The sequence below is a fragment of the Tarenaya hassleriana genome, unplaced genomic scaffold, assembly GCF_000463585.1.
Source record: "Tarenaya hassleriana unplaced genomic scaffold, ASM46358v1 Cleome8, whole genome shotgun sequence".
NCBI lineage: Eukaryota > Viridiplantae > Streptophyta > Magnoliopsida > Brassicales > Cleomaceae > Tarenaya > Tarenaya hassleriana.
In genome coordinates, this window is record NW_010970490.1 from 573,311 (window position 1) to 597,457 (window position 24,147).

The window sequence follows — 24,147 nt, forward strand, 5'->3', positions numbered from 1 at the left end:
TCTCCCTGCCGCTACTGTTGCGGCTGCAACTGCCTGGTGGGCTGCTCACGGTTTGCTGCCTTTATGTGGCCCTTTTCATTCTGCCTTCCCCTGCCATCCTCCTCCAACAAATGTAGCTCCATCTGATGATAATGGCCAGATTCCACTCGCAAGGGTAAACCCAAAGGAGAACACTCTACAGAAACCTTCATTGCAGAGTCGAGAAGAGGGTCCAGAAAACTTTGAGGCATCAAAGGCTCAATTTTCACCCGCCAAAGCAGTATCTTCACCATCATACTCGGAGGATAGCGAAAGAAGGAAGACTGAAACTGGAACTAAGCCAGGCTCTAATGAGCAGCATGCAGCTGAGACTGATCAAAATGGAGACAAAAACACAAAACAAGTAGTAGACCGATCTTCGTGTGGCTCAAACACGTCCTCTAGTAGCGATGTTGAAGCAGATGCATCTGAGAAGCTTGAGAAAGGCAATGATGAGGTGAAAGAAGCTGATGCAGACCCGAATCCACCGGCAGCTGAGTCTAACACTCGTCGCAGTAGAAGTACTAACAACTTAACTGACCCATGGAAGTCGGTGTCCAATGAGGTACTGTTTTTGCAAATCTGGACTTTCAAATTAAATTCATTATTCACCCCTTACGCCAATTCCATACTCATTTATTTCAGGGACGACTGGCCTTTCAAGCTCTCTTCTCAAGGGCGGTATTGCCACAAAGCTTTTCACCCCCACACGACGCCAAAAAAAAGAAAAACCGGACAGAAAACAAAGACGAGGAGACGAAGAAAAACACGGAAAGAGAAAACGGAGAGACTCTGGCTCTCGACCTTAACAGCAAGGCTCGGGCCGCTGACAGTGATCATCAAGAGGAGGAGAAGGGAGACGGTTTGGGAAGCGGCAGGGAAAACACAGACCAGAAAGGATTTCTAGGTATCGGATTAGGGACATCAAAGCTTAAGGGAAGAACAGGTTTCAAGCCTTACAAAAGATGTTCAGTTGAAGCAAAAGACAACACAATCATCGACACCACCTCCCTCAACCAGGCTGAGCAGAAAGATTCTAAACGCATTCGCCTGGAAAGTGAAGCTTCAACTTGAAGATTTGAAAGACTTATTACCATATGGTCTTTTTTTTTTAATTTTCTTTAATTCCTAGACAATTTGATATTATTATGCCTGTCTGATGCATTTGTATTTGTATTTGTATTATCCACAACTTTGATATTCGTTCTAACATTTGCAATGCATACCTGATCGAGTGATCATAAACCACTTGCCTGTAGTATAAAATACTTCACCTATACTGTAAATACTGGGTGTCATCAATATAGAATGATGGTTTTCAAATCATCTTGAAGAAGAAATCCAAAACCCAAGAGTTGCATTCTGAGCCTGGGAAATTTTCTGTACAGTGCATAAGATTAACATCAAATTTGCTACAAGTGAGACCGCCGATTCTGCAAGTTAGAGATGTAGAAGAGAATCCGCTTCTTGTCGTCAGGTGTTAAAGAGAAGGGAGGGCTTAGAGGTAGAGTCACTGCTTCTTCAACTACAAAAGAGAGTAGAACAATTGCTTTGCTGTATAGTGTTGCTGCACTTGCCTTGTTGTTCATATATTCTTCCACCTATAAAACCAAAAACCACAAAAGTTTCAGGCTTTTAGGTTGGGGTAATAGATAAGTGTGAAAAGGTTACAACTTTTTTTTGTGGGCTTACCCCGCCATTCTTGCCATATGTGAGTGCTTTCTCGTATATTGTTTCCATGGCGTCAGGCATATGAGAGGCAGCTGCAAAGAACAGAGGTAATGCCTTTAGCAAGAAGAGTGCATAACTCAGAACAGGGTAAGCGCTAATCTGAAAACTTGGCCAAGTGTTTACCACTTGTTTCTTTTAGCTGAGTTGATGAATTCTCGGCCTGGTTATATGCTATAACAAACTCTTCAGCCACCCGGGTTTTAGCAGATGATGGTGAACTGAAATCTAGACCTGAAGTCTCGGGGACTGTGCTTGGACCTTGATTCGCCCTGTGTTCACTTCTTGAACTGGTTTCGGGTGGAAGATCCTCACCAGCGGATATCATCCAAGAATCACATATATCCAAAGCCTTTGTCCAGATAGCCAGAACAACGAGGTCGACAGCAAAAGATTCCCTAACCTGCCCTCCATTATACTGTTGCACCACCGTATAGGATACTTTAATTTATCGATGAAAATGTCCAAACGAGATAATTCAGTGAAAGCCCAGGAAGTTAATTTACCATCTCACGGGCTAATTCTGTCAGTGTTTGTGCATACTGATGTAAGAGTTTGAGTCTAGTTGGGGGATGAACCATAGTTGATCTTTGCACTTCCGTTACCAGATATGTTCTCGTCGTTGGTTGTGGACCTGACATGTTAGACGATGGATTTTCTGCGAGACTAGAACTAGGAAGAAGCCCAGTCTCTTGCTGTGATGTGTCAAGACACTCGGAGGAAGCTTCCATTGACACAGAAGGACGATTTACAAGAACATACTCTCTCTCTATAAGCTCCAGCGAGTCAACAACTGCACAGATGACAACATGGTAAGTGATTCCGAGGTTGAGCTTATGAGAGGTAACTGAAGCATGATGGCCGAACAAGAATACAAACAACAAACCTGGAGGTTGATTTGATGAACATTGTCCCTCGATGAACAAGTGACGACTTGAAGTACTAGATGAACTTCCACCATCATTTTTATATGTTTCCCCCTTCTGCTCATTGACACTCTTTTTAATACGGGATGTGCTGCCTGGTTGTTGTGAATGCAGTAATGACTTTTCACCAGAGGTAGATAAATCAGAATGCCCTCTTAATTCTGCTCGTGGAGTTGGATATGACTGTGACTGCTCAACATCCAGCAACGATGGTCTACAGCATTTCGTGCGCCAGTTTAACCCCAGAAGAAAGAATTGAGTATGACAAAGGTTCTGACTGGTTAAATCAGAAGCTTCAGGCACAGAAAAATGGAGTTCAAGGCATTACCTCGGCATCTGAAGAAACTTGTGATTAAAGAACTCCCTGAATGTCAACCGCTCAACTGCAGTCAGAACATCACATAAACTTACTTTCATTGACCAATACCATACATATAAACAAGGAGACGAATACAGAATCAATGCAGATTCAAAAAAATATATACTTGGATTGCGGCGTAGAAGACTTCTGCAGAGATCAATGCAATCTAGATGTATTTCCTGCAGAGGATCTTCAGGGAATTGCAGGTCACTGCCTCTCACAATGTTCTGGAAAAGCTGTAAATAAAAAGGACAACCACTAACACCTTTGAAGGTTCTTCTTCAGATTAATGCATAAAAGCAAATCATTTGTCCAGTGACACAAACCTGAATGTGATTATTGCCATCAAAAGGTGGTTTTCCGGTCACCAGTTGATACAAAATCGCACCAGCACTCCATAAGTCAGCCTATGATACCATTATCATTAGAAAGAAAACAGTAAGACAAAGAAAGATGAACTTCTCCATAAATTGATGTAGTTCCTTCACCTTTGCATCGTACTTTTGATTCTGAATGATTTCTGGAGCCATGTACAATGGAGAACCACAAAAAGTGTCGGCTAGGTTTTGAGGTGTCAAAGATCTGCCATCGAAAGATTATTACAGAAAATTATTGGGCATGAAGAAAGTGAATCTATCAAAGTTGATCCATGCTCTACTAATACCGTATTAGTTCATAAACTTCAGAACCTAGAACTATATGCACAGACCACACCTGTACAGACTAAAAAAAGTTTCACCGATCTACAACGAACCACACACTAAAAAAACATCTCCTAAAATTGATCAACATTGCTTTTTCCTTACGATCTTAACAGAAAAACATTAGACACATGTCCTATGTAGTATCAGACAATAGATAAAACGGTAGTTCAAAAGGGTACAGTTGATAGCTTAGCACAAGCTTTCACAAAACCATGACCTTTAATGAAGCAATAATTACGGAGATATGAGACACACAAGTTACCTTGCAAACCCAAAATCACCTATCTTTAGCAACGGAGTTACTTCATTCGTAGATAGAAGTAGATTCTGCAATTTCACAAAAGAAAGAACCAGGATAAACTCTACCATATGCCAACTTACGGATGCAGCTTTCCGAGGTATCTTAATTCAAATCTCAAAAAATAACAGATTAACCGAAAATTCTGAACCACAGCGCTCAAGCAGAAAATCAACGGGCAAGTAGCGAAGTACCTGAGGCTTTAAATCGCGGTGAATAAGATGCTTCTCTTGAAGTACTTGCAACCCTGCAGCTGTACAACACAATTCACAGAACCTCTTTAACTGGTTCTCAGGTTCAGCAATTAAAAGGACAAAACTTTCTTGACATTCTGAGACATGACACCAAGTAGTACATTCTTCTACTCTTACAGCCATGAAAAACAACTTATTAAGAAACCACCAGATTCTCTCTGCCATTAAAACGAATGAACAAGATCAGATACTTACCCAGTTGCCTCATAAAATGCCTAGCAACATGTTCTGAGACTTTTCCATGGCGATAAATATACCCAGCAAGATCACCTCCGCCACAGTACTCCAAGACGAGATATATCCTATCGCTGGTCTACGATTCATGCGAAAAATATGGGGAACAAAATCCAAATTCCCATTAGCATCGAATCATCAGCAACCCAGACGAAAAAAACGCAGAGTTCAATCGAATATTGAAACTTGTTATTCTGGGAAAATATCACTGACCCGGAAAACGATATCGTAAATCGAACTTAGTTCCAAGAAGATTCCAAGTAAAACCGTAACACAAATCCAGAATTCTGATCGTACTTTTCGTAGAGCAACAAAAACCCAGAAGGAAAAAAAATTGGAGAATTAAGCAACCTCGATGGCCTCGTGGAATCGAATGATATTGGGATGATCGATGGTGCTGAGGATCGAAATCTCCTTGAGCAGATTATCTCTGACCTTGGGGCTGAGAAGTTTCTTGTCAATCTCCTTGACGGCGACCTCCGAACCCGACGACCGGTGACTCGCTCGCCACACCACCGCGAACGAACCCGACCCGATTCTCGGGCCGAGCACGTAGTCGCCCACAAGTCGTGCCTCGTCCATCTGGGTTGACCCGAACTCTACACTTCCGAATTCGGATTCCTACTTGTTCTGAGCTCCATTGCTTGCTTCTTCTACTCCCACCGATGACGACGAACTGTTTGGCTATAAAAAAAAAATCAGATTTTGTTTTTTTTCCTTCTCACCGGATTTTAAACAACCATTTATTGTTAACGCGAGGATACGATGTAGTGAATATAATATATATATATATATATATATATATATATATATATATCAGCAAAGGACGAACCTTTTTTTCTCTCTTATGGTTTCTCTTCGTCTTCTTCTTCTTCTTCTTCTTCTATTTCTTTTCTTTTGGATTTAGAGAGAGAGAGGTTTAGCTTATGGGCAACAGTTTCCTCAATGCCGAGAAGAAACCTTTTAATTGACGTCGTGATTTCATCTTTCGTGAAATTGAATTCCACAAGGGAAAAAAAATACGAAGAGATATGGTCGCTTTTTCTTCTCACCAATCGAATCGGGTCGCAGTTTAATTGAACAACAATTCTTCTTGTGATAAAATTAATATTTTGTATAATTAATTTTTAGTTTCCATCGTGTAATGTAATTTTTTTAATTAATTTTATGAATAAAGGTCGTCTCTTTGGTTTAATGCCACGTGTAGCTATTTTGATGAAGCTGTAAAAAAACGTAGCTCAGGACGAGATGCGTCTAAATCTAGCAACAATCTGTCTTAAACATGTTCATCACGAGTTTCGGCATTTGTATATAGATTCATGGAACCAAATCAATTCATTTTTCAACCGTACATTAGCAGAACACGTTGTTTTAACGTTGAATAAGATATTTCTAGCCTCACAGATATATTCTCTTCACCTATTCATATGCATATTTTAATTATATACAGAAAAAATGTAACAAAGATTTGTACATATACAGATATGTATACATTATATCATGTATCCTGAATTAAAAAAAGGAAATTAAATCCCGTAAAATTCGCCGCTTATGATTAAGATCGATGCGGTTAAAAAAAAAGAATATAAGATAATTAAAAAAATAGAAGATAATTTATATAAAAAAAAAACAGAATCATTTTAACAAAAAAAAAAAAACAGAATCAACTCTGATTTTTACTTGAAGGGGAAAAAAAGATTTGAAGAGAACTTGTATCGAAGACGTAATCTTTGACCTGGCGGAGTTTGTGGGGCCCAATGAATTTCCACATGTTTCACATGAACGCCACGTCACTAGGCCCATATCAGGCCCGTGATTATGTAATGAATGGATTCAGGCCCATCACAAGGCCCATTACCAGGTCCATGGGAAGCTTGAGGAAGTTGTCGATCTGTCGCTTGTACGATCCTGTGATTTGCATTTCAGGGAGATGGGCATAGTTGGAGATGCTGCCCAATTTGTTCGGAGGAGTTCAAAATTCGGGACAGTGGATGGCCGCGACAGAGATTATCGGTGGCGGAGGAGAGGAAGGAGTCGGAAATCAACCATGGATGCACGTGAAACTCAGGATCCGGAAAAAGGGTTTCGGGATTTGGAGATGTAAGTTATTTAACCTCCTTTGATCGTGAGTAAAGAAACTTCTGTGAATCCACTGAAGTGAAATTTTCAAGGTTTGATCCATCATCCATCTCGAGATGACGAGGATTTTTAGTTCAGTGAGTGTTCGTGAAAGCGATTGGCGAGCACGTAGTAAACAACGTGCGAGCGAGCAACCGAGGGATTGGTTGGGGCAGCTGCCATAGATTCTAGGCAAAACTATGGACTAGTGCAATGAATGGAATTATAATAATGATGATGATGAATAAAGTAATAATTTTTTGGGCATGTTTTGCGAATTTTTTTTGAAGAAATTGAAAGGCTGAGAAACATTTTCTCCCTTTCGGACACGAGGCTTGTCTGACTCAAAGCGATTTGACCAAATCCTGTGCTATTTTTAAACTCTGTTGATCTCTTGTACATATATATATACACGTCGAATTGTCTTTTTCATTCACTTTCAAGGTCTTCATTCGCAATCGCAACTTTCATTTTTTTGGTCTCTTGAGAAGGTCCAAGGTACAGGAGTCTTCTTCCATTGTTATTGGTTTGAGTTCAAATTCGAAAGTGATGTTCTTTTATGGGTTTGTTAGTTCTCTAAGGTCGATGTTTCTCGATGTTGTTTCTTCTGGGTTTTGTCGAAAGATCTATAATTTCTCCAAATGCAATTCTTTATGGGTTTGTTTCTGTCTCCCACCCATCCGTTCTGTCTAATTCTTAACAGCAATATTCGCATTGGATCAACTGCACATGCTGTTGGTTCCCTAGATTGCCATTGATGAACCCTCTGTTTCTGCATTTCCGTTGATATTATCAATCGTATATCTAATTTATGCGGATGGGGTTATGTTTCCTGGCATAATTGTCTGCTTCTTCCTCTCTGTCATTCTTGCTCATACTTTTTTATAACAGATGAGCGAAGAAACAGGACAAGATGCTCAATCTCCTCGCCCAGTTCCGAAGCTCAACGAGAGGATCCTCTCATCTCTGTCCAGGAGATCTGTAGCCGCACATCCATGGCACGACCTTGAGCTCGGTAACCGATCTTCCAATAAGATCAAACTCACAATTGTTAACGTTGTTTCCTTCCTTGTTTCTGTCCTAGAATTGCGTAAGACTACGTTTTCTGAAAAAAAAATGTTGTAAATTTTCAGGACCTGAAGCACCTTTGATCGTCAATGTGGTGAGTCTTTCTTCAAACCCGAGAAACTTTTTCCATTTTCCTCTCGGTGCAAAGTAATTCACCTCTCTGATACGCATTGTTCATGCTTCAGGTGGTTGAGATTACAAAGGGAAGCAAAGTGAAATATGAACTTGACAAGAAGACCGGCCTTATCAAGGTATATACACAAACCCAAAACGCCAATAAAAATTTTGATGTATCATTTTCTCTGATCATATAGATGGATGAATGATTCTCAGGTCGACAGGGTCTTGTACTCTTCGGTGGTCTACCCTCACAACTATGGATTTATCCCTCGTACTTTGTGCGAAGACAATGATCCTCTCGATGTTCTTGTCCTAATGCAGGTTGTGTATTTATCTATATATGTCAATTGCCCTCTCTCATGATCCAGAGAATTAACCTCATCAGATTCTTGAATGTAGGAACCGGTGCTTCCAGGGTGTTTCCTCCGAGCCAGAGCCATTGGACTGATGCCTATGATCGACCAGGTTCTTCTTCTGCAACTTTTTCCATTCTCAATGTCTGAAATTCACCACTATCCATGGAAATAGGGAGATAAGAACAGGGTATAGCTCTGAAACCAAAGATTAACCGAGCTTTGTCTTCACGTGATTTTGTCTATTAATTTTCCTGCAGGGAGAGAAAGATGACAAGATCATCGCGGTATGTGCTGACGATCCAGAGTACAAACATTTCACCGACATCAAACAACTTGCTCCTCACCGCCTCTCTGAAATCCGCCGCTTCTTCGAAGATTGTATTCTCTCGTTTTAACCCATTTGTGTGTTTGTGTATATATGTATATATATATAGAGAGAGAGAGAGAGTGTGTGTTTTGCATTGGATTGATTTGCTTTAACGTGATTGATTGCTCAGACAAGAAGAACGAGAACAAGAAGGTGGCAGTGAACGACTTCCTGCCATCGGAGACAGCTGTAGAAGCCATCCAATACTCCATGTAAGTTTCCATGGAAACGTGTTAATGAGATTAAATATGAAGAAAATACGAATTAACTTCTCTGCGTGCGTGTGTGCATGCATGCAGGGACCTCTACGCCGAATACATTCTGCACACCTTGAGGAGGTGAACAAATTACCGTTTTGCCACTCACAGATGTTTACATTCGCTTGCTCTGCTTCGAATTTCCTTTTTTTATATATCGAATATCATTATGGTCATCTATACTAATGGGTATTAACCTTTTTTTGTTAAATTGCTTCTTTGTAATCTTGAACTATGCGATTGATATGTAACCATTGATGTTTTGGGCAACTTTTAAGTTGATTGATCAATTGGGCCACTTTGTGGGCTTGGATGGATCCATAGGCCCATCAAGATTGGGCTTTTTTTCCCCCACCAAATCTACACGATACTGTGGTATATATATATACATGTAATTATATACACACACGTGTGTGATTTGGGGTGAGAAAAAGGGGGAAAGCGACAGAAGGGAAGAGGCATATACGTTGATGGATTCTGTCTTTATTTTCATTGGGCCTCATTGGGACCACTCTTCCCCCATCTTTCAAGCCTCAATAATTTCTTCAGCCCTTCCATCATTTATTCTAAGATTCGATATTTCTGATTTTTATTCATTTTATGTATTCTATTTTTTCTGTCGAATTCTTATTTTAAAATGTGAAAAATCATTTTCATAAAAAATTATTTGCTCAAAACAATTATTTTTCTCTCATGCTCATCCAACAATACCTTCTTTTTCCTAAATAGTGCAACTTTTCTATTATTTACGCGTTATATATCTATATATATATGTATGTATGTATGTATGTATGTATGTATGTATGTATGTGCTGGGAGTGGGGTTAATTGGGGGAGCAGTGAATGAATGTGTATATAGGGGCTAGAGAGGCAGCTGACTTTTTGCAGCAGAGGCGCCATATAGAAAGACTGCCAAATTCCCTCTCTATACATATGTATTTATTGTCTATACATATAATTTATATGATGCATTATATGATATGCTCTTTTCATTACAACAAATATTTAAATAAGACGTATGGAATTTTTCCTACAAAGACTCCACTCGATCGCCCCCCTGATCTACCTGGATGATCCTTGTGTCCCCCTTTTCCTTACAAAAGGACCCCACCTTATACAATTTGTATTATATCGTTATATATGCACATTGTGCATTTATTGTTACCCTTTAAATTTCTAATTAATTAGGCTCGGTGGTAGCATGTGTATACATGCATGTATATTCTCGTATAAAATGCGTGGCATGCACAACTTTGGACGGTTCTCTCCATATTAAAATACATGATGTAATGAACGTGAAATATCTCTCTCTATTTATAAAAATATGTAAATGCTAAGCACAAGAAGCGAAGAAAGGTTATTTTACAAGTTGTATTGATTTGATTCGAAGAGAATGTTAAACTTCTATAAAAAAAAATTACAAAGACGATGTCGGCTGAATAGAATATGCGAAAGACTACAGTATCGGCTTCCATCAATATATCTTCGGATTGTATTGGTTTTACTTTATTTTAATTTTAAATTTTATAATATATTAAGTATTAACATTAATGTGACATTATTAGATATTAGCACACACATACATATAATAAAATCTAAGGAAAAAAATAAAGACGATGTAGAGGGTTGGCTAGAGAGAGAGAGAGGGTCATAGACCATGGGGTAAATGACAGTTGGAGGGGCATGTTGTTGCCATTATCGCACCGATATATTCTCCATCTTATATTATATATATATACACGTAATATTAAAATGGACCGCCTTCTATTTTACCACTACCATTTGATGGCGACTTATCTTTTCCCCCACATGTAATAAACTTTTTAATTAAAATATTTATATTATTTTCCCCACTGTGTAGTGTGTACAATACTGTCGCGATACATGCACATATAATGCTCAATTTAATTAACACGGCTGCCCCCACCAGATCGAGTCGGTCCAAATTCAATTTTACAAAATCATATACATATATATATATATATATATATATAAAGAGAAACGAGAAACCCTAATAACTGTGTCCTATTTCTGCATGCATGGCGATTATTCTCTGAATATAACATTTTTTTTAAAAGTCATACTATGTTCTTTCGATATAGAATGAATGTTGTATATAGGACGACATTAATAACCCTTTGGAATAATTTGAGCCGTACTATTTTTCATCTAAACAACCAAGCGACAACAATATATATATATATATAGAGTAGAGATCCAAAATGTCACTCGGGACTGTAATGCTTATTACTTACTTCACATAAAATATTCGACTTTTTTTTTATCACAAGTACAGGATGAAACATTTCTAATATGGTTTTAGATGCCGAGAAATATGGATGAAGTCCATAATATCCGAAAATATATGTTGTATTTATGTAATTTCAATTGGGGACTCAAAGATTCTAGATGAAGGAGAGGGTTTAATTAGGACAAACCCAAGAAGAAAGAGTGAAGAGCCAACTATGAAAACTAAAAGACCTGTTCTTCTGCTTATTTTATTTAAGTTTGCATTTTGTGGTCCTTAGTCTAAGCCTCTTTCCTCTCCATCTCTCTGTTACCTACTCCTCCCCTCACATTATACATACATACATATATATATATATCCCCACTCTCCCACTTTCCCATCTTTCATGTTTTGTTTATTTATATATATATGTATATATATAATTAAATTCCAAAAGCATATTAAACAAACTCAAATTACAAGTATAATTAAATGACCGGTTCCTGTAAAAGCAGATAACATAAAACATGTTATACTAATTAATACATATCCGGGTTTCAAAGATGGCAACTTTTTCACTTGATGTGATCGAAGGTCCATGCAGTCACGTCGGTCGATTAACATTAAGATGCTTATCAAAGTCAATTAAATCATGCATATAAATAGTCTCCGATATGGCTCTTCTTGCGTTATTCTCCAAGCCCGCATCTTTGAAAAATTAAGAATCAAATTCACATGCTGTTTCCCTCTCGAACGGAATCTGTGATTTGACAATCTTAGGAACACAAAAAAAAAGTAAATATAAATGAAATAATTAAGAGAGAGAGAGAATGGAAATAGAGCGGTCCCTTGGCTATTAGAGAAATAGGACTTGCTTTTATAGCTTTGAAAAGGCCAACACAATATTTCCTCGTAGTTTCTTCATCTTTATATACAAATATTAAAAAATAATAATCGCTTAGCCTTTTATATATATATATATATATTTTGCAGAATGTAGAAATCTTTTGGTTTGAGTGGTCATATAGTTTGCTGAGATAATTTAATTCCAAGTCGACGGTAACGGTGGACGTACCGATTTATGTACATCCCAACTTGAATCCGGATATTATGATACGCCCGGAATCCATACGATACGTTATCGAATTAATTAATTAGTTAATTTCGGTAATGAAGAGAATAGGCCGAAAAACTATAATTAATTAATAAAATATGCGAGGTTGTTAATTAGTTTATCAAGCAGAAGAAAACAGCGCATCGCATATGGAGGTTCCATGACCAACCAATTATGTGATGGGGGAGATGAGATTTAGGACCACGTTGATCAATGTTCCTTCACCTACTGCTTGTATTTTTTTTTTAATCGTTTTATTTAGTTAATTAATCTCTGACTTAAAGCTCTGTATTAAGACTTAATTTATCTATCTTAATCATGCTTTGATTAGCCCATTGGGGAAAGAGAGAGATGCTTTTGCTTGGTCTCTATCAGGACCACGTCAAAATAATAAAAACAAAAATAAAATAATTAAAACATAGATGGGAAGAAACAACACGGTTATTTACAACAAATAAAAAACACGGTTTTAATTAATTGTGAGGTTAAAGTGCAACGTGTCATGTTCTAGAGCAACACATATATTTGCTCGATGTCAGTACAAATGCGCTGGATATTCGTATCGACTTTTCTTTTCTTTTTTTTTTTCATAAAAAAAATTATGTCTTGAGCCCTAAACTCTAAGATACTTTGGTCGGTCCACAAGGGAAAATACTGTGCTATTTTTATTTATTTATTTATTTATCTATTTATTATCTTTGATTAGTGTTTATATTCATCGTTCCGTTTTCTGTATACATTGATTGATTTAAGCCCCTCTTTATTCCTCCGCAATGCGCAAACTCTAACGTTCATCGCGCTGAATGGGATTTACAATGTTCGGGAAAGTTTACATAAATCTAGCATTTATATAATCTTAGAATATTATATTTTATAATTCATAATAATATGCTATCCACATAAAAACAATTGAAAATTACTATAAATATGTATGTTACTAATGATTCGATTCGATACACTTAGGAGGTGATGAAAACATAAAATAATTTCTTACCACAAGCACAGGATATATATATATATATATATATATATATACATGGGCGGATCTACGTACATAGGAGTGGGGTCCCATGCCCCCACTAATTTAGGTAAAAAAAATTGATTTAGTTATAAATTTTATAAAATTTTAATAAAAAATGTAAAATGCCCCCTATATAAACGTAATATGGCCCCCTTTGTTCTGTTTGTTTTTTAAAAATTATTTCTTTGGATCAAACAAATCTAGTTTTGTTTTATTCTTGATTTTTTTATCTATTTTTTTAATTATTCAAATTTTTTTCTAAACAATATATACAAATCTAATATTCAATCACAAAAAACAACCAATTTTGTTAACAATAAAATTAAAAGTATATAAATGTTATGATTTTTATTTTAATTAATTCTTATTTTTTGTTTATTTATTAGTTTTTATATTTTGATTATACTCATAAATTTATTATTACATATATTTATCTGCATCGATAATTTGATAGAAGAATATAAATTTTCTAATTTGACTAATTTTGAAGATCTTATTCGTGTTACGGTAGAAACAAAAAAATATCTTTCATATCTATTGATATAATTTTAATTTTATTCGTTGTCACCGTAACTGTTGATAGATGTTTTTAACGATAAACTTTGCGAAGATAATTTTGTGCAATCAAATTAGTTATCAGTTTTTGAATGATTGTCTAATTTATTTAACCGAAAAATGATATATTTTTAGATGGTTAAAAATAAAGTTATTATAAATATATTAAAACGCGAAGGACTATAAAATTCAGTTATAGAACATATGAATATTTTTATAACGATATATTTTTATTATTTTTAATTTTTTTGTATTTTATATAAAATTTATAACTATTGTTCCCACTTTAAAAAATTTCTGGATCCGCCACTGTATATATATATATATATATATATAAATTCGTCATTGAAATTCAAAAAAATATGCACCATCATATCATTCGTGAAATTTGGCCCCTCTTTTGGTTTGATAATTTCAAAGAATAACATATTTTTTTTCAAACCTGTCCACGTCAAGATCACCCTAATAATCTTAAAATTAATATGTACATAAAACCTTATATATCTATATTTATGTATATATAGTACGAAAATGAATGATCATAACCATCTCTTTGTTAGGTTCTAACTACCTATCTTGGTAATTAACATAGTTAGGTTTATACTTGACACTTGAGACATAAACGTGCCAAACAATTTTTTTTTTGGGTGACCACTGAAAATATGAATTAAAAAATGAAATGGGATTACAAAACGACAATATATGGTAAAAAAAAAAATCGTGAATATCTATAACGGGGGAATCTCGTACAAGTGGATCGATGATGTATCTTATATATATCATCTATACGTATATATGTAACATTTGGTGTGTATATACACTCATATTTTATAACATATACTTTATAAAAACAGGGTTAGTGTGCAATAAAGTGAAGCACATTAGATGAGAATAATGGGGGCAAACAAAAAGTCAACAGTAAATACCAAAACTGAAACAACATGTCACCTTAGTCCTAACGAAAGCGAATTGCAACCCCTCAATAATTAGCATTTATTAGTCATGGCTCGTTATTTCAAAAGTCTTGAAATTATTTTATTTTATTTTAGATACTCTTGATTTTTAATTTGTAACGAGAGGACCAAAAACACCCCCTCCTCCCCTACCTCACGACACCGTCTCTTTTTTCTCCCTAACCAACCATTTCTTTTTCGAATATGTTTGACCGGTTTGATCGGGAATGGAATGGAACGATCGAATTCATGGGAGGTCATTGGATTCCTGTATAACCGTGAAATTCAATAATTTTTGTTATTGGTTCGACCGATAATGGGCATTACTAATTAATACTATGGTATCAAGAGGTTTGATTCACGTCATTTCGACAAGGGTAAACACACACACACACACAGAGATCGATATATACACACGGACACATACATGTATGTGAACATATATGTATAAGAAGAAAAAGAAACGAGGATGGTGGAAAAAGGACAAGAAGCTCACATGAACAGAACCAGATGATTCATGGGGCCCAGTGGATGAGTATTACTCTCCTCACCCATATCTCCATCAATCTTATGAGGGGAGCTTTCGCCTTTTTATCGCCTTCTTCCTTTTAATTTCTTCAGAATATCTTCATAACTATACATGCATCTCTCCATACAACACTGGAGCCTTTAAGCTTCGAGGGAGGAGGAGCATTTTATCAGTTAAGTTAGGTAAAACCCACCCTCCATATCCATATTAGGTCAATCACAGCGGCAAAGCAGACTAACCCTTTCGCCTCCTCCTCCTCCGGTTTTCTTCTTCAGGAAATTAGGGTTTCTATTGCTCATTTCAAAGGGGGAGAGAGAGAGTAAAGAGTGGAGGCCTCCTGGTGTTTTCTCCGGCAAGGCGACTTCTTTTCTCCGTGCAATTTCCACGGCGACCATAAAGATTGATGAAGAAAAGCAACACCAATCACAGATACAGCAGCAGCAGGCGCATCGGATCCGCCAGATCTTTCATTTCCGGTTCTTTAGAGAAACATTTCTGAGTTCAACACCTGGTTTTGTTCATCTGATTCTAGCAGAAGACTTCTGAAAGTGGGAAAGATATCAGAATCCGAAAGTGGGTCGCCGTGAGTTTCATGCAAAAGGGCGAATTATAGTGCATCACCAGTAGCAGCAGAGGCACAAAGGGATCTGAAATTAACTTGCCCGAGAACATGATGAACCTTTCGGCGGCGAAAATACACGAAGAAGAAGAAGCAAAGGGCGTGCAACCAGGAGGATCATCAAGTAACATTGAGAAGGAACACATGTTCGATAAGGTCGTGACGCCAAGCGATGTCGGGAAATTGAACCGCCTCGTAATCCCGAAGCAGTACGCGGAGAGATACTTCCCCTTGGACTCGTCCTCCAACGAAAAAGGATTGCTTCTCAACTTCGAGGATCGGACAGGAAAATCATGGCGGTTCAGGTACTCCTACTGGAACAGCAGCCAGAGCTACGTCATGACAAAGGGATGGAGCCGCTTCGTCAAGGACAAAAAGCTCGACGCCGGAGACATCGTCTCATTCCAACGAGGTGTCGGAGAAATCGGCAGGAACAGTTTGTTCATCGATTGGGGGAGACGACCAAAGGTCCCCGACCCTACATCCATCGCACACTTCGCTGGAACCATGTTCCCTAGGTTTTACGCTTTTCCTCAGCCCGTCGTCACCATTCCCAGAAACTACGGGAATTTCCAGAGCTTCAACCGCGAAAGTTACAATCTTTCGTATCAGCATCGTCATCATTATCAATTTCCGCGAGATTTGGGCTATGGGTATGGCAATTCCATGGGGGGATACTACGTCAGGTCACTGGAGAGGAATCCGGTGGCTGTGGCGGAGGAGGCAATCGTAATCGAATCGGTGCCGGTGGTGCACAGAAGAGCTCAGCCGGTTGTTGCGGCGGCGGGGAAGAGGCTGAGGCTGTTCGGAGTGGACATGGACTGCGGGAGTACGAACAGTTGTACGGATCAGGAAGAATCTTTGTCTTCCGGTGGGAATATGCCACGTGGCGCAGTGGGTACTGCCACTTCATCGTCGCTTCAGCCGAGGCTCGCGAGCAGCGGGAAGTCTTCGATGGTGGAAGCAGCTGATGATCATCGCTTCTCCAAAAAAGGAAAGTCTTTATCCATTTGCATCGGTGAAAATCACAATATACATATATGAATCGTAGATAGATATGATCAATTATATACGTATATAGAGAGAGAGATCGGAGGTGGTATATGACACCAGAATGCATCATAAAGATTCAATTTTTATGATATTTTCAAGAAATAACACTCTAAGAAAGGTTGTGGGAAGAGGAATTTGGAATGATTTGATTCAGTTTACAACTCAGTAGAAGCTGGTCTTTGTTTGATTCTATTGTGGTTCCAAAGCTTGAAGTCGAAAGCTTTGGCACAAATCGTGTACATAGCAACTAGGATATGAAAGCTTCGGAATGTAATTGCGTACAATATGAATTCACACGCATCTTTTCATTGATATAATTTAAAAAGCTTTAAGTTAATTTTCTTGCACCCTCTCTTGAATCAAGATCAATGCTTTTTATGTTTACTATGCATCTTTCTTACTTTATATCTTAGATTACGTACAATAGCTGGATTCTGCATATATATATACACATATACACACACACTTATATATTGTAATAAAGTAGGAAAGTGAGTATATAGAGAATTATGGAAGAGGAAGAATGGGAGGAGATATCGATGGATTTATGTACAGAGTGAACTGGGATTGGGATCAGTGTAAACCCATATCCCTCTCTTTCTTTGTAATGTCTCTTGTGGTCAGAAGATTTGCAGAGAGAGATGGGTTTGCCTTGGACAAAAAATAGAAAGTGAACTGTGAAAATGTCGTCTGTGTCATTATTGTTTATCTCTCTTGTTTCATGGTTTCTTTGTTTGGTTATTTACTGTTACGGCTGTTGCTGCTGCTCGTTAGTTATGCAGACATTGCAGGAGATGTGCATCAGATTCATATTATATTATTATTTAAAAAAATAAATAAATAAATAAATGAAGAAAGATAGCTTTAAAAGGTATATATGATCTGTTTTCACATTTGCTGAAGCATTAATTGTTATAACAATTTATTTTTTTCTTTATGTGGATTTGTGGTGATGAACCCTTTTGTTTTCTCCCGTCCTTCTTGTCTGCATCACTCTTCATTCATTGTCTAAGCATTTTCTTTCCTATTATGACATGAATATATAGAACCATGCATGCATATTACGTTTTATTTTATATATATATATGTGTGTGTTGTAGTGTGGAGATAAACACCCATATATAGAGTTTTAAACTTAATGAATTCAATGGACAAAACATTGTGCTGATCTAGTGACATATTGTGTATATATATGTCGCATTGAGTTCACCCAACATGCTATTGAGACCATTAATTAATATATATAGCCACGGTTACATACAAATCTATATTCACTATATATAGCTGAATATATGTAATTATGTATATTGTTTGTCTGTCCAAATTAAGTTCTCCCTAACGAGTTTTAAAGTACAAACATTTTGTTGGGAAGTTTTACTTGCTGGCTTCGTACACTCTTAGAAGCTCTTGCAGTTCATTATATATATATAAATGCAGGATTAAAAGGAAGCTCAAATTGTTATCGATTCGTTAGTCCACATTATAAACATCAAAGATACACGAATATGACGTTGCTGCATTCTAATTAGCTATATATATATATATATATATCGATACAGTATATGAAATATGATAAGATTCAGAATTTTGATCAGACCAAATGATACAAAGGCATATGGTATATACATAGCGGTTATTCTTTTATGAACCTTATTTATAAGTTAATTTAATTTCCTAGTTTTTTAATTTCTTCCCCTTGTTAGTATATATATTTTTTTACATATAGTAGCACTATGTAATGTTTGAATCAGACTGTAACATCCGAAACACTTGGATGTGCAATTTGTGTCTTGACAACAAATGATAAATGTTTTGGTGATTCATTTTTGTTTAAAATGTAACAATTAATAAATAAAGTGATTTAGCCGACAGATTTAGGTTACAAAGCGAAGAGAAAACCATCGAGACTAACGAAATAAACAAAAGCTGTATGCCTACTCCATTAAATTAATAGGTTGCTAAGATACGCATGATACCAGCATGTGATATATACACACACACACACATATATATATATATATATATAATGTGCTACAAGGCTACAACCATACATACATACATATATATATATAAGAGACGGTATTGCGGAAATATATATGCTTCTGTTGGTCTTGTTAGGGTTCGTCGAGCGTTTGAAGCCATTTACGAAATGGTTTGGAAAGACTTGAAGCGAAAATAAAACCTATGTTGTTATAGCGATTGCGTTGTTGTCTCAAACGCCGACCTGCGTTACGCGAACGCCGGCCGAAGTTGGGCAATCGCTTGCTTCTAGTAGATGTCGATGACATCAAATGACGAAATTGCCCCCGTAGATTCCCAGCAATTACGCGGAAACCCAAAATTAACTCGACGTATTAATTTAATCATCTTTAATAATTTGCGTTATGGATAGATGAAGATACACGAACAACGATATATATATACACATTTAATGAAAAAACGATCCGACTTACTAACTTTAAGGTACCTTCAAATTTTATTTACGTATATAAAAGATAATCGCATATAAATAACTGAATTTTTACAAAATTTCCAAATAAATACATGAACTATAAAACTCTCAAATAAATATCTGAAATTTTCAAAACTTTTATATAAATACCCAAACTTTTAAAAAACTTCCAAATACAACCAAATTCCATTAACGCTGTTTAATTTATAACGGAATCCGACGTCGATTAACGCCGTCAACAAAAATCGATGTATTTGAAAGATTTTTAAAAGTTTAGATATTTATATTGAAATTTTAAAAAATTTAGATATTGATTTGGAAGTTTTGTAATTCAGAGATTTATTTGAAAATTTTATAAAAATTCAGTTATTTATATGCGATTAGCCCTACAATTAAATACACACGATCACGCATCGATCAAATGTCGACACAAGAGATGACATAACGAATATAAGCGTAATCAAATACCGACCGTTAATGGCTTCCATCACCATGCAAAGATTCCGAGTTAAAGTCGAAACCAAGAACCAACAGAGAGAGAGAGGACAAACTCAAAGATCAGTTAACACACTTCTTACGTCTATTACAAATGTCTAATACACTCCAGGGTTACATAAGAACACGCTTGTTTCAGACAAGCAAATATGAAAAAGAAAGAACAAGTTTGATGTTTCGTACTAATTGGAATACGGAATACTGATACTTCCAAGCAAGCATGAGTATCCATTTTTATCTGCAAAACACATACGAGCAAAGAAGATCACTTCTCATGTGCTGTGTTTTTTTTCTTTCAGACTTTACCTGATGAACCCTAATTCCAGTACAGGAGCTGGTGAGGACATCCGGGCAAGCTTTCTGAATTATCAGCCAACATGAAATGTCTCCTTGTGCTTCAATGTAGGAGAATGTGGTTGCAGATGAAGTTTCCAAGATACAATTTTATTAAGGATGTCTGGTCTGGGTGTGGTTTCGAGTAGAATTGGATAAATTTTTCGAGTAGAGCTCGGAAAGGTTTCAGCTTCGCCTTCTGCTCAAGGTTTCAGAAACTCTGCAAGGAGAAAAAGGGTAAAGAATAAGTGAGTGCCTTTTCTCCAGATTCACAAACAAGGAGCTTCAAATTGATCCTTTACACTTACTGAAATCTTCTGAACTCATCCTTCTTTGTCTGGTGCGGCAAAAAGATACCTTGGAAATGGAGAAGCATCTCTTTCCAAGGTACTGATGCGATTTGCCAACCTCGACATGAAAGATTGTATCGTCTGGACAGTGTCCATAAGTTGATGTTTGAAGTGTACACCCATCTGGTGTACAGTTCCTTTTTTCGGGAGAAATCTTGAGTGTAAATGTAGATCTTGAAGTTGAAGATTCCCGAACATTTTCCGAAATCTTCTGACCTCAGTTTCTTGATGCCTGAATTTCTGCTTCAGGGGTTCATCGATGGGAAATGTTGATTGAGAGATTACAAAGACGTAGCTGCGTTGGAAGATTCTTCCATGCTTGATGCTGAGATAATTTTTACGGAGTAGTAACTTTCCTTGTAGAAATTGATAAATTTCTCCTGCCCTCGATTTCGAAGTGGAGAAATTTCTCCTTCAGAGTTGTTGATGCGATTAAATTGATAGAGTTGAAAGATTTTGCTGAATCGTCATCAGCCAAGCCCCGAACTTCTTCAATATTCTGCTAGAGCAAGTAAAAGAAGCCAGACAAGTTAGCCTTGTATGAATGGATACATGGAACAAAAAAAAACAACTCTACTAGAACAAGACATGATGTGTTATGACATACGATGATGACCTGAGCAAGACGTCAATCAGGCAAAACCTTTCAACTTTGATCGACCCGACTATAGCAAATATCATTACTCAGAGTTGCAATAATATACGCTCCGTAATATATATCATCACAGCATCGAGTAATGATATCTCCTATAGGTCGGATTCAGTGGTCTACTTTGTGTTGAAGGAACGCTCTCCAGCAGAGGCTCCAGGAGAGCATTGGTTCATCCATAAGGAGACTGTTTCACTATCTATGTTACTGCTATGATCAGGACAGGACCATGTGATCAAGTCAGACTGCATTTGACTATGGACAGTTTCAGAGGAATGGTTAGCCGACACTGAATTTGCAAACTGAGGCATGGATTGGGTTTCAACCTCTAAGTCTTCCAAAGGAGAGCAAAATTCAGACAGAAGAGGAATATTATCGATAAAGCTGAAGTCATTCAGCAATATTGAGTCAAGCATAGGGCTTTCTTCATCGAGCTCGTCCCACATTAGACCCAAATCAGTGTCAAATCCACCGGTGTTGCATACAGAATTAGGAGTTTCCTCTGCTTGGCCAATGGTCTGAAAAGAGAAAATCATAACACAGCAAAAGTTAGCATGAACCGTGTAGGAACAGCCAAAGAATTAGACAACCCATCTACTGTTTTAACCTCAAATGTCTGTTCTGTTGTCACATGATCCTCAGAAACACAAGGTAGAGGATGACTAGGCTCAGCTCCACCACCAGATGAAACAGAAATCTCACTTTTCGACTTATGTATCACCTTACAAAGAACATAGATTCCCTACATTGCATCGGTGAAAATCACAATATACATATATGAATCGTAGATAGATATGATCAATTATATACGTATATAGAGAGAGAGATCGGAGGTGGTATATGACACCAGAATGCATCATAAAGATTCAATTTTTATGATATTTTCAAGAAATAACACTCTAAGAAAGGTTGTGGGAAGAGGAATTTGGAATGATTTGATTCAGTTTACAACTCAGTAGAAGCTGGTCTTTGTTTGATTCTATTGTGGTTCCAAAGCTTGAAGTCGAAAGCTTTGGCACAAATCGTGTACATAGCAACTAGGATATGAAAGCTTCGGAATGTAATTGCGTACAATATGAATTCACACGCATCTTTTCATTGATATAATTTAAAAAGCTTTAAGTTAATTTTCTTGCACCCTCTCTTGAATCAAGATCAATGCTTTTTATGTTTACTATGCATCTTTCTTACTTTATATCTTAGATTACGTACAATAGCTGGATTCTGCATATATATATACACATATACACACACACTTATATATTGTAATAAAGTAGGAAAGTGAGTATATAGAGAATTATGGAAGAGGAAGAATGGGAGGAGATATCGATGGATTTATGTACAGAGTGAACTGGGATTGGGATCAGTGTAAACCCATATCCCTCTCTTTCTTTGTAATGTCTCTTGTGGTCAGAAGATTTCCCCTACACAATTCAATAGACTGTAACATCAATCCTTGGCGGATTCATTCCAGTCACAGACTCACAGCATAGAAGCCTCGGACAGATTTGTTTCAACAAACACCACATCACTACCGCCAAAACTGATTTTTCATATCCAAGTTAGAGTTAGAGCCAAGATCAATGTAATCAGGGAAATCACCAGTTTTCGTGAATATAAACACAATACACAACAAAGGTATAGCCTTTTATCACTATCAGCCAAGAGTTTTCATGTTACCCCCAACTTGAAGCAAATCATCAACTCGAAGGATCCATCCACTCGGGGACCAAATAAAACAGCAATGGCATCAGAGAAAAGAGGAAACATCTTTTGGGTACCTTGTCGGGAGTAAGAGCAGAGCTATGGTACTCGTGCATAACCCAATCAGTCTTGATGCCACTGGGAACACGACCTCTGTAGAAAACCAGCGTCTTCTTCGTACCGATCACCTTTTTGCTCGTCCCTTTGATGCTGCGATCTCGTCCAGTCACCTTCCAATACCCATTCTCCGTCTTCCTGTTAGACCTTTTGCTCTTCGAGTATTTGGTGTTCCTCGGAGAGAAAAAGTGCCAGATTTGATCATCTTCGGACTGGATCTTCGATTGCCCTGAAATTTGGGTAAAATCAAGATCAACCACCCGAAATTTGGGAGGGTTTTTGCAATGAGATTACGAAGTCAGGAAAGTAAAAAGAGGGTACTGACCGCGCAAATCCCAGGGATCGAACCTGTAGATGTTGATTTCGTTAATAGCTTCATGAACAGGGGTATCGTCGCCGAGGTTCTTGTAGTTGAGGTAATCTTCGATGAGTTCTTGGTCTGTTGGTCGGAATCCGAAGCCCTTCATCTTCCATTTGAGAACCATCGTTCAAAGCAACAATGGAGGAGATGCGATGAAGGAGTGAGAGAGTAAAGAAGACAAATGGCTTTAAAGAGGAGACTGAGAGAGAAGACTTCCCATCGGCTTCTTTTGGTGCTCTTCCCTTTCAATGTTCTTAGTAGACACGCTACCTATAAATTATTTAACATTTTTTTAATTTAAATTAAAGGGTCCCACAACAACTTTTCCGTACACATGTTTTCGCAAAAGTCCATTGACGACGTCGACTTATAACTGATTGATGATCTACTCGTATGTCCTCTGTATATTCGTATGACCGAATCTAAGCGTATGTGGAAGTGTAGACCAATTTATCACTGTTCGGTCAAAGTCAAACCATCTATGAATATAATTTTGTATAGATAACATCCATAACCATAACTACGAAACGCAGACATATGTATATAATTGGGTTGGGGTGCTTAATGGGTAAGTTACCCCCAAGAGGACAAGTCTTTGAGCTTTTGGGTGAATATGTCCATTAGACATGTGGGGTTTGTGCAGAGCTAGTGGATCTCGAAGATTCGTTCATCCAGAATCTTCTTTTACTTTCATAGTTGCCCCGTTAGAAGGCTGGGTAGAAAAGTTTAACTTGCATAGTGCGTGGCTAAAGATCGGATTTCTGGCAGGTAAAACAATCTGAATCTCACGAAAGAAATACAAAGAC

At 37.3% G+C, this 24,147-nt stretch overlaps 5 protein-coding genes across 13 annotated transcripts in view; 3 read left to right on the plus strand and 2 right to left on the minus strand.

Moving 5' to 3' along the window:
- LOC104803067 (protein CCA1) overlaps positions 1 to 1,243 on the plus strand; it is a 5,132-nt gene extending 3,889 nt beyond the window's left edge. The window contains exons 9-10 of the mRNA XM_019201210.1: positions 6 to 583; positions 664 to 1,243. Coding sequence (XP_019056755.1) covers positions 6 to 583; positions 664 to 1,092 — 1,007 coding nt within the window. The 3' untranslated portion in view covers positions 1,093 to 1,243. The remainder of the gene's footprint in view (positions 1 to 5; positions 584 to 663) is intronic.
- Positions 1,244 to 1,295: 52 nt separating this feature from the next.
- LOC104802100 (serine/threonine-protein kinase ATG1a) lies at positions 1,296 to 5,531 on the minus strand. Of its 3 annotated transcripts, none has more exons than XM_010525542.2 (14): positions 5,356 to 5,531; positions 4,875 to 5,199; positions 4,485 to 4,602; positions 4,230 to 4,288; positions 4,000 to 4,064; positions 3,522 to 3,615; positions 3,360 to 3,440; positions 3,158 to 3,269; positions 3,001 to 3,055; positions 2,633 to 2,886; positions 2,253 to 2,539; positions 1,873 to 2,164; positions 1,711 to 1,781; positions 1,431 to 1,619 (listed from the first exon to the last, which is right to left on the minus strand). In XM_010525542.2, exons 2-14 carry the CDS (start codon positions 5,103 to 5,105, stop codon positions 1,431 to 1,433), a joined length of 1,908 nt encoding a protein of 635 aa, XP_010523844.1. In that variant the 5' UTR covers positions 5,106 to 5,199; positions 5,356 to 5,531. The 3 variants fall into 3 exon arrangements, with proteins under 3 accessions (XP_010523842.1, XP_010523844.1, XP_010523843.1); XM_010525541.2 differs by having other exon boundaries at positions 4,875 to 5,207; XM_010525540.2 differs by lacking the exon at positions 5,356 to 5,531 and having other exon boundaries at positions 1,296 to 1,619; positions 4,875 to 5,246.
- A 917-nt stretch (positions 5,532 to 6,448) lies between these two features.
- LOC104802101 (soluble inorganic pyrophosphatase 3) lies at positions 6,449 to 9,142 on the plus strand. Of its 2 annotated transcripts, none has more exons than XM_010525544.2 (9): positions 6,449 to 6,623; positions 7,533 to 7,656; positions 7,775 to 7,803; positions 7,895 to 7,960; positions 8,043 to 8,150; positions 8,229 to 8,294; positions 8,443 to 8,563; positions 8,683 to 8,764; positions 8,852 to 9,142. In XM_010525544.2, the coding sequence occupies exons 2-9, from the start codon at positions 7,533 to 7,535 to the stop codon at positions 8,892 to 8,894; spliced, it is 639 nt and encodes a 212-aa protein (XP_010523846.1). In that variant the 5' UTR covers positions 6,449 to 6,623; the 3' UTR covers positions 8,895 to 9,142. The 2 variants fall into 2 exon arrangements, with proteins under 2 accessions (XP_010523846.1, XP_010523845.1); XM_010525543.1 differs by lacking the exon at positions 6,449 to 6,623 and adding an exon at positions 7,047 to 7,139.
- Positions 9,143 to 15,139: 5,997 nt separating this feature from the next.
- Positions 15,140 to 22,286, plus strand: LOC104802104 (B3 domain-containing transcription factor NGA1-like). Of its 2 annotated transcripts, none has more exons than XM_010525551.1 (2): positions 15,140 to 16,878; positions 21,948 to 22,286. In XM_010525551.1, the coding sequence occupies exon 1, from the start codon at positions 15,879 to 15,881 to the stop codon at positions 16,869 to 16,871; it is 993 nt and encodes a 330-aa protein (XP_010523853.1). In that variant the 5' UTR covers positions 15,140 to 15,878; the 3' UTR covers positions 16,872 to 16,878; positions 21,948 to 22,286. The 2 variants fall into 2 exon arrangements, with proteins under 2 accessions (XP_010523853.1, XP_010523854.1); XM_010525552.2 differs by lacking the exon at positions 21,948 to 22,286 and having other exon boundaries at positions 15,142 to 15,390; positions 15,484 to 17,217.
- Positions 19,811 to 23,578, minus strand: LOC104802103 (NAC transcription factor 29-like). Of its 5 annotated transcripts, none has more exons than XM_010525545.1 (6): positions 23,306 to 23,578; positions 22,941 to 23,209; positions 21,767 to 21,901; positions 21,127 to 21,677; positions 20,469 to 21,009; positions 19,811 to 20,380 (listed from the first exon to the last, which is right to left on the minus strand). In XM_010525545.1, the coding sequence occupies exons 1-4, from the start codon at positions 23,463 to 23,465 to the stop codon at positions 21,279 to 21,281; spliced, it is 963 nt and encodes a 320-aa protein (XP_010523847.1). In that variant the 5' UTR covers positions 23,466 to 23,578; the 3' UTR covers positions 19,811 to 20,380; positions 20,469 to 21,009; positions 21,127 to 21,278. The 5 variants fall into 5 exon arrangements, with proteins under 5 accessions (XP_010523847.1, XP_010523848.1, XP_010523849.1 ...); XM_010525546.1 differs by having other exon boundaries at positions 21,118 to 21,677; XM_010525547.1 differs by having other exon boundaries at positions 20,469 to 21,012; positions 21,118 to 21,677.
- Positions 23,579 to 24,147: the final 569 nt, after the last annotated feature.

Coding starts and splice junctions, on each gene's coding strand:
- LOC104802100 (XM_010525540.2), bottom strand. CDS start 5,105: ATGGACGAGGCACGACTTGTGGGCGACTACGTGCTCGGCCCGAGAATC. Junction 3,056..3,157: donor TCTTCTACGCCGCAATCCAA/GTATATATTTTT, acceptor TTCTGACTGCAG/TTGAGCGGTTGACATTCAGG. Junction 2,540..2,632: donor TTCATCAAATCAACCTCCAG/GTTTGTTGTTTG, acceptor TCATCTGTGCAG/TTGTTGACTCGCTGGAGCTT.
- LOC104802104 (XM_010525551.1), top strand. CDS start 15,879: ATGATGAACCTTTCGGCGGCGAAAATACACGAAGAAGAAGAAGCAAAG.
- LOC104802101 (XM_010525544.2), top strand. CDS start 7,533: ATGAGCGAAGAAACAGGACAAGATGCTCAATCTCCTCGCCCAGTTCCG. Junction 8,564..8,682: donor CCGCCGCTTCTTCGAAGATT/GTATTCTCTCGT, acceptor TTGATTGCTCAG/ACAAGAAGAACGAGAACAAG. Junction 8,765..8,851: donor GAAGCCATCCAATACTCCAT/GTAAGTTTCCAT, acceptor GCATGCATGCAG/GGACCTCTACGCCGAATACA.
- LOC104802103 (XM_010525545.1), bottom strand. CDS start 23,465: ATGGTTCTCAAATGGAAGATGAAGGGCTTCGGATTCCGACCAACAGAC. Junction 23,210..23,305: donor CGATCCCTGGGATTTGCGCG/GTCAGTACCCTC, acceptor CCCAAATTTCAG/GGCAATCGAAGATCCAGTCC. Junction 21,678..21,766: donor CAACAGAACAGACATTTGAG/GTTAAAACAGTA, acceptor TTCTCTTTTCAG/ACCATTGGCCAAGCAGAGGA.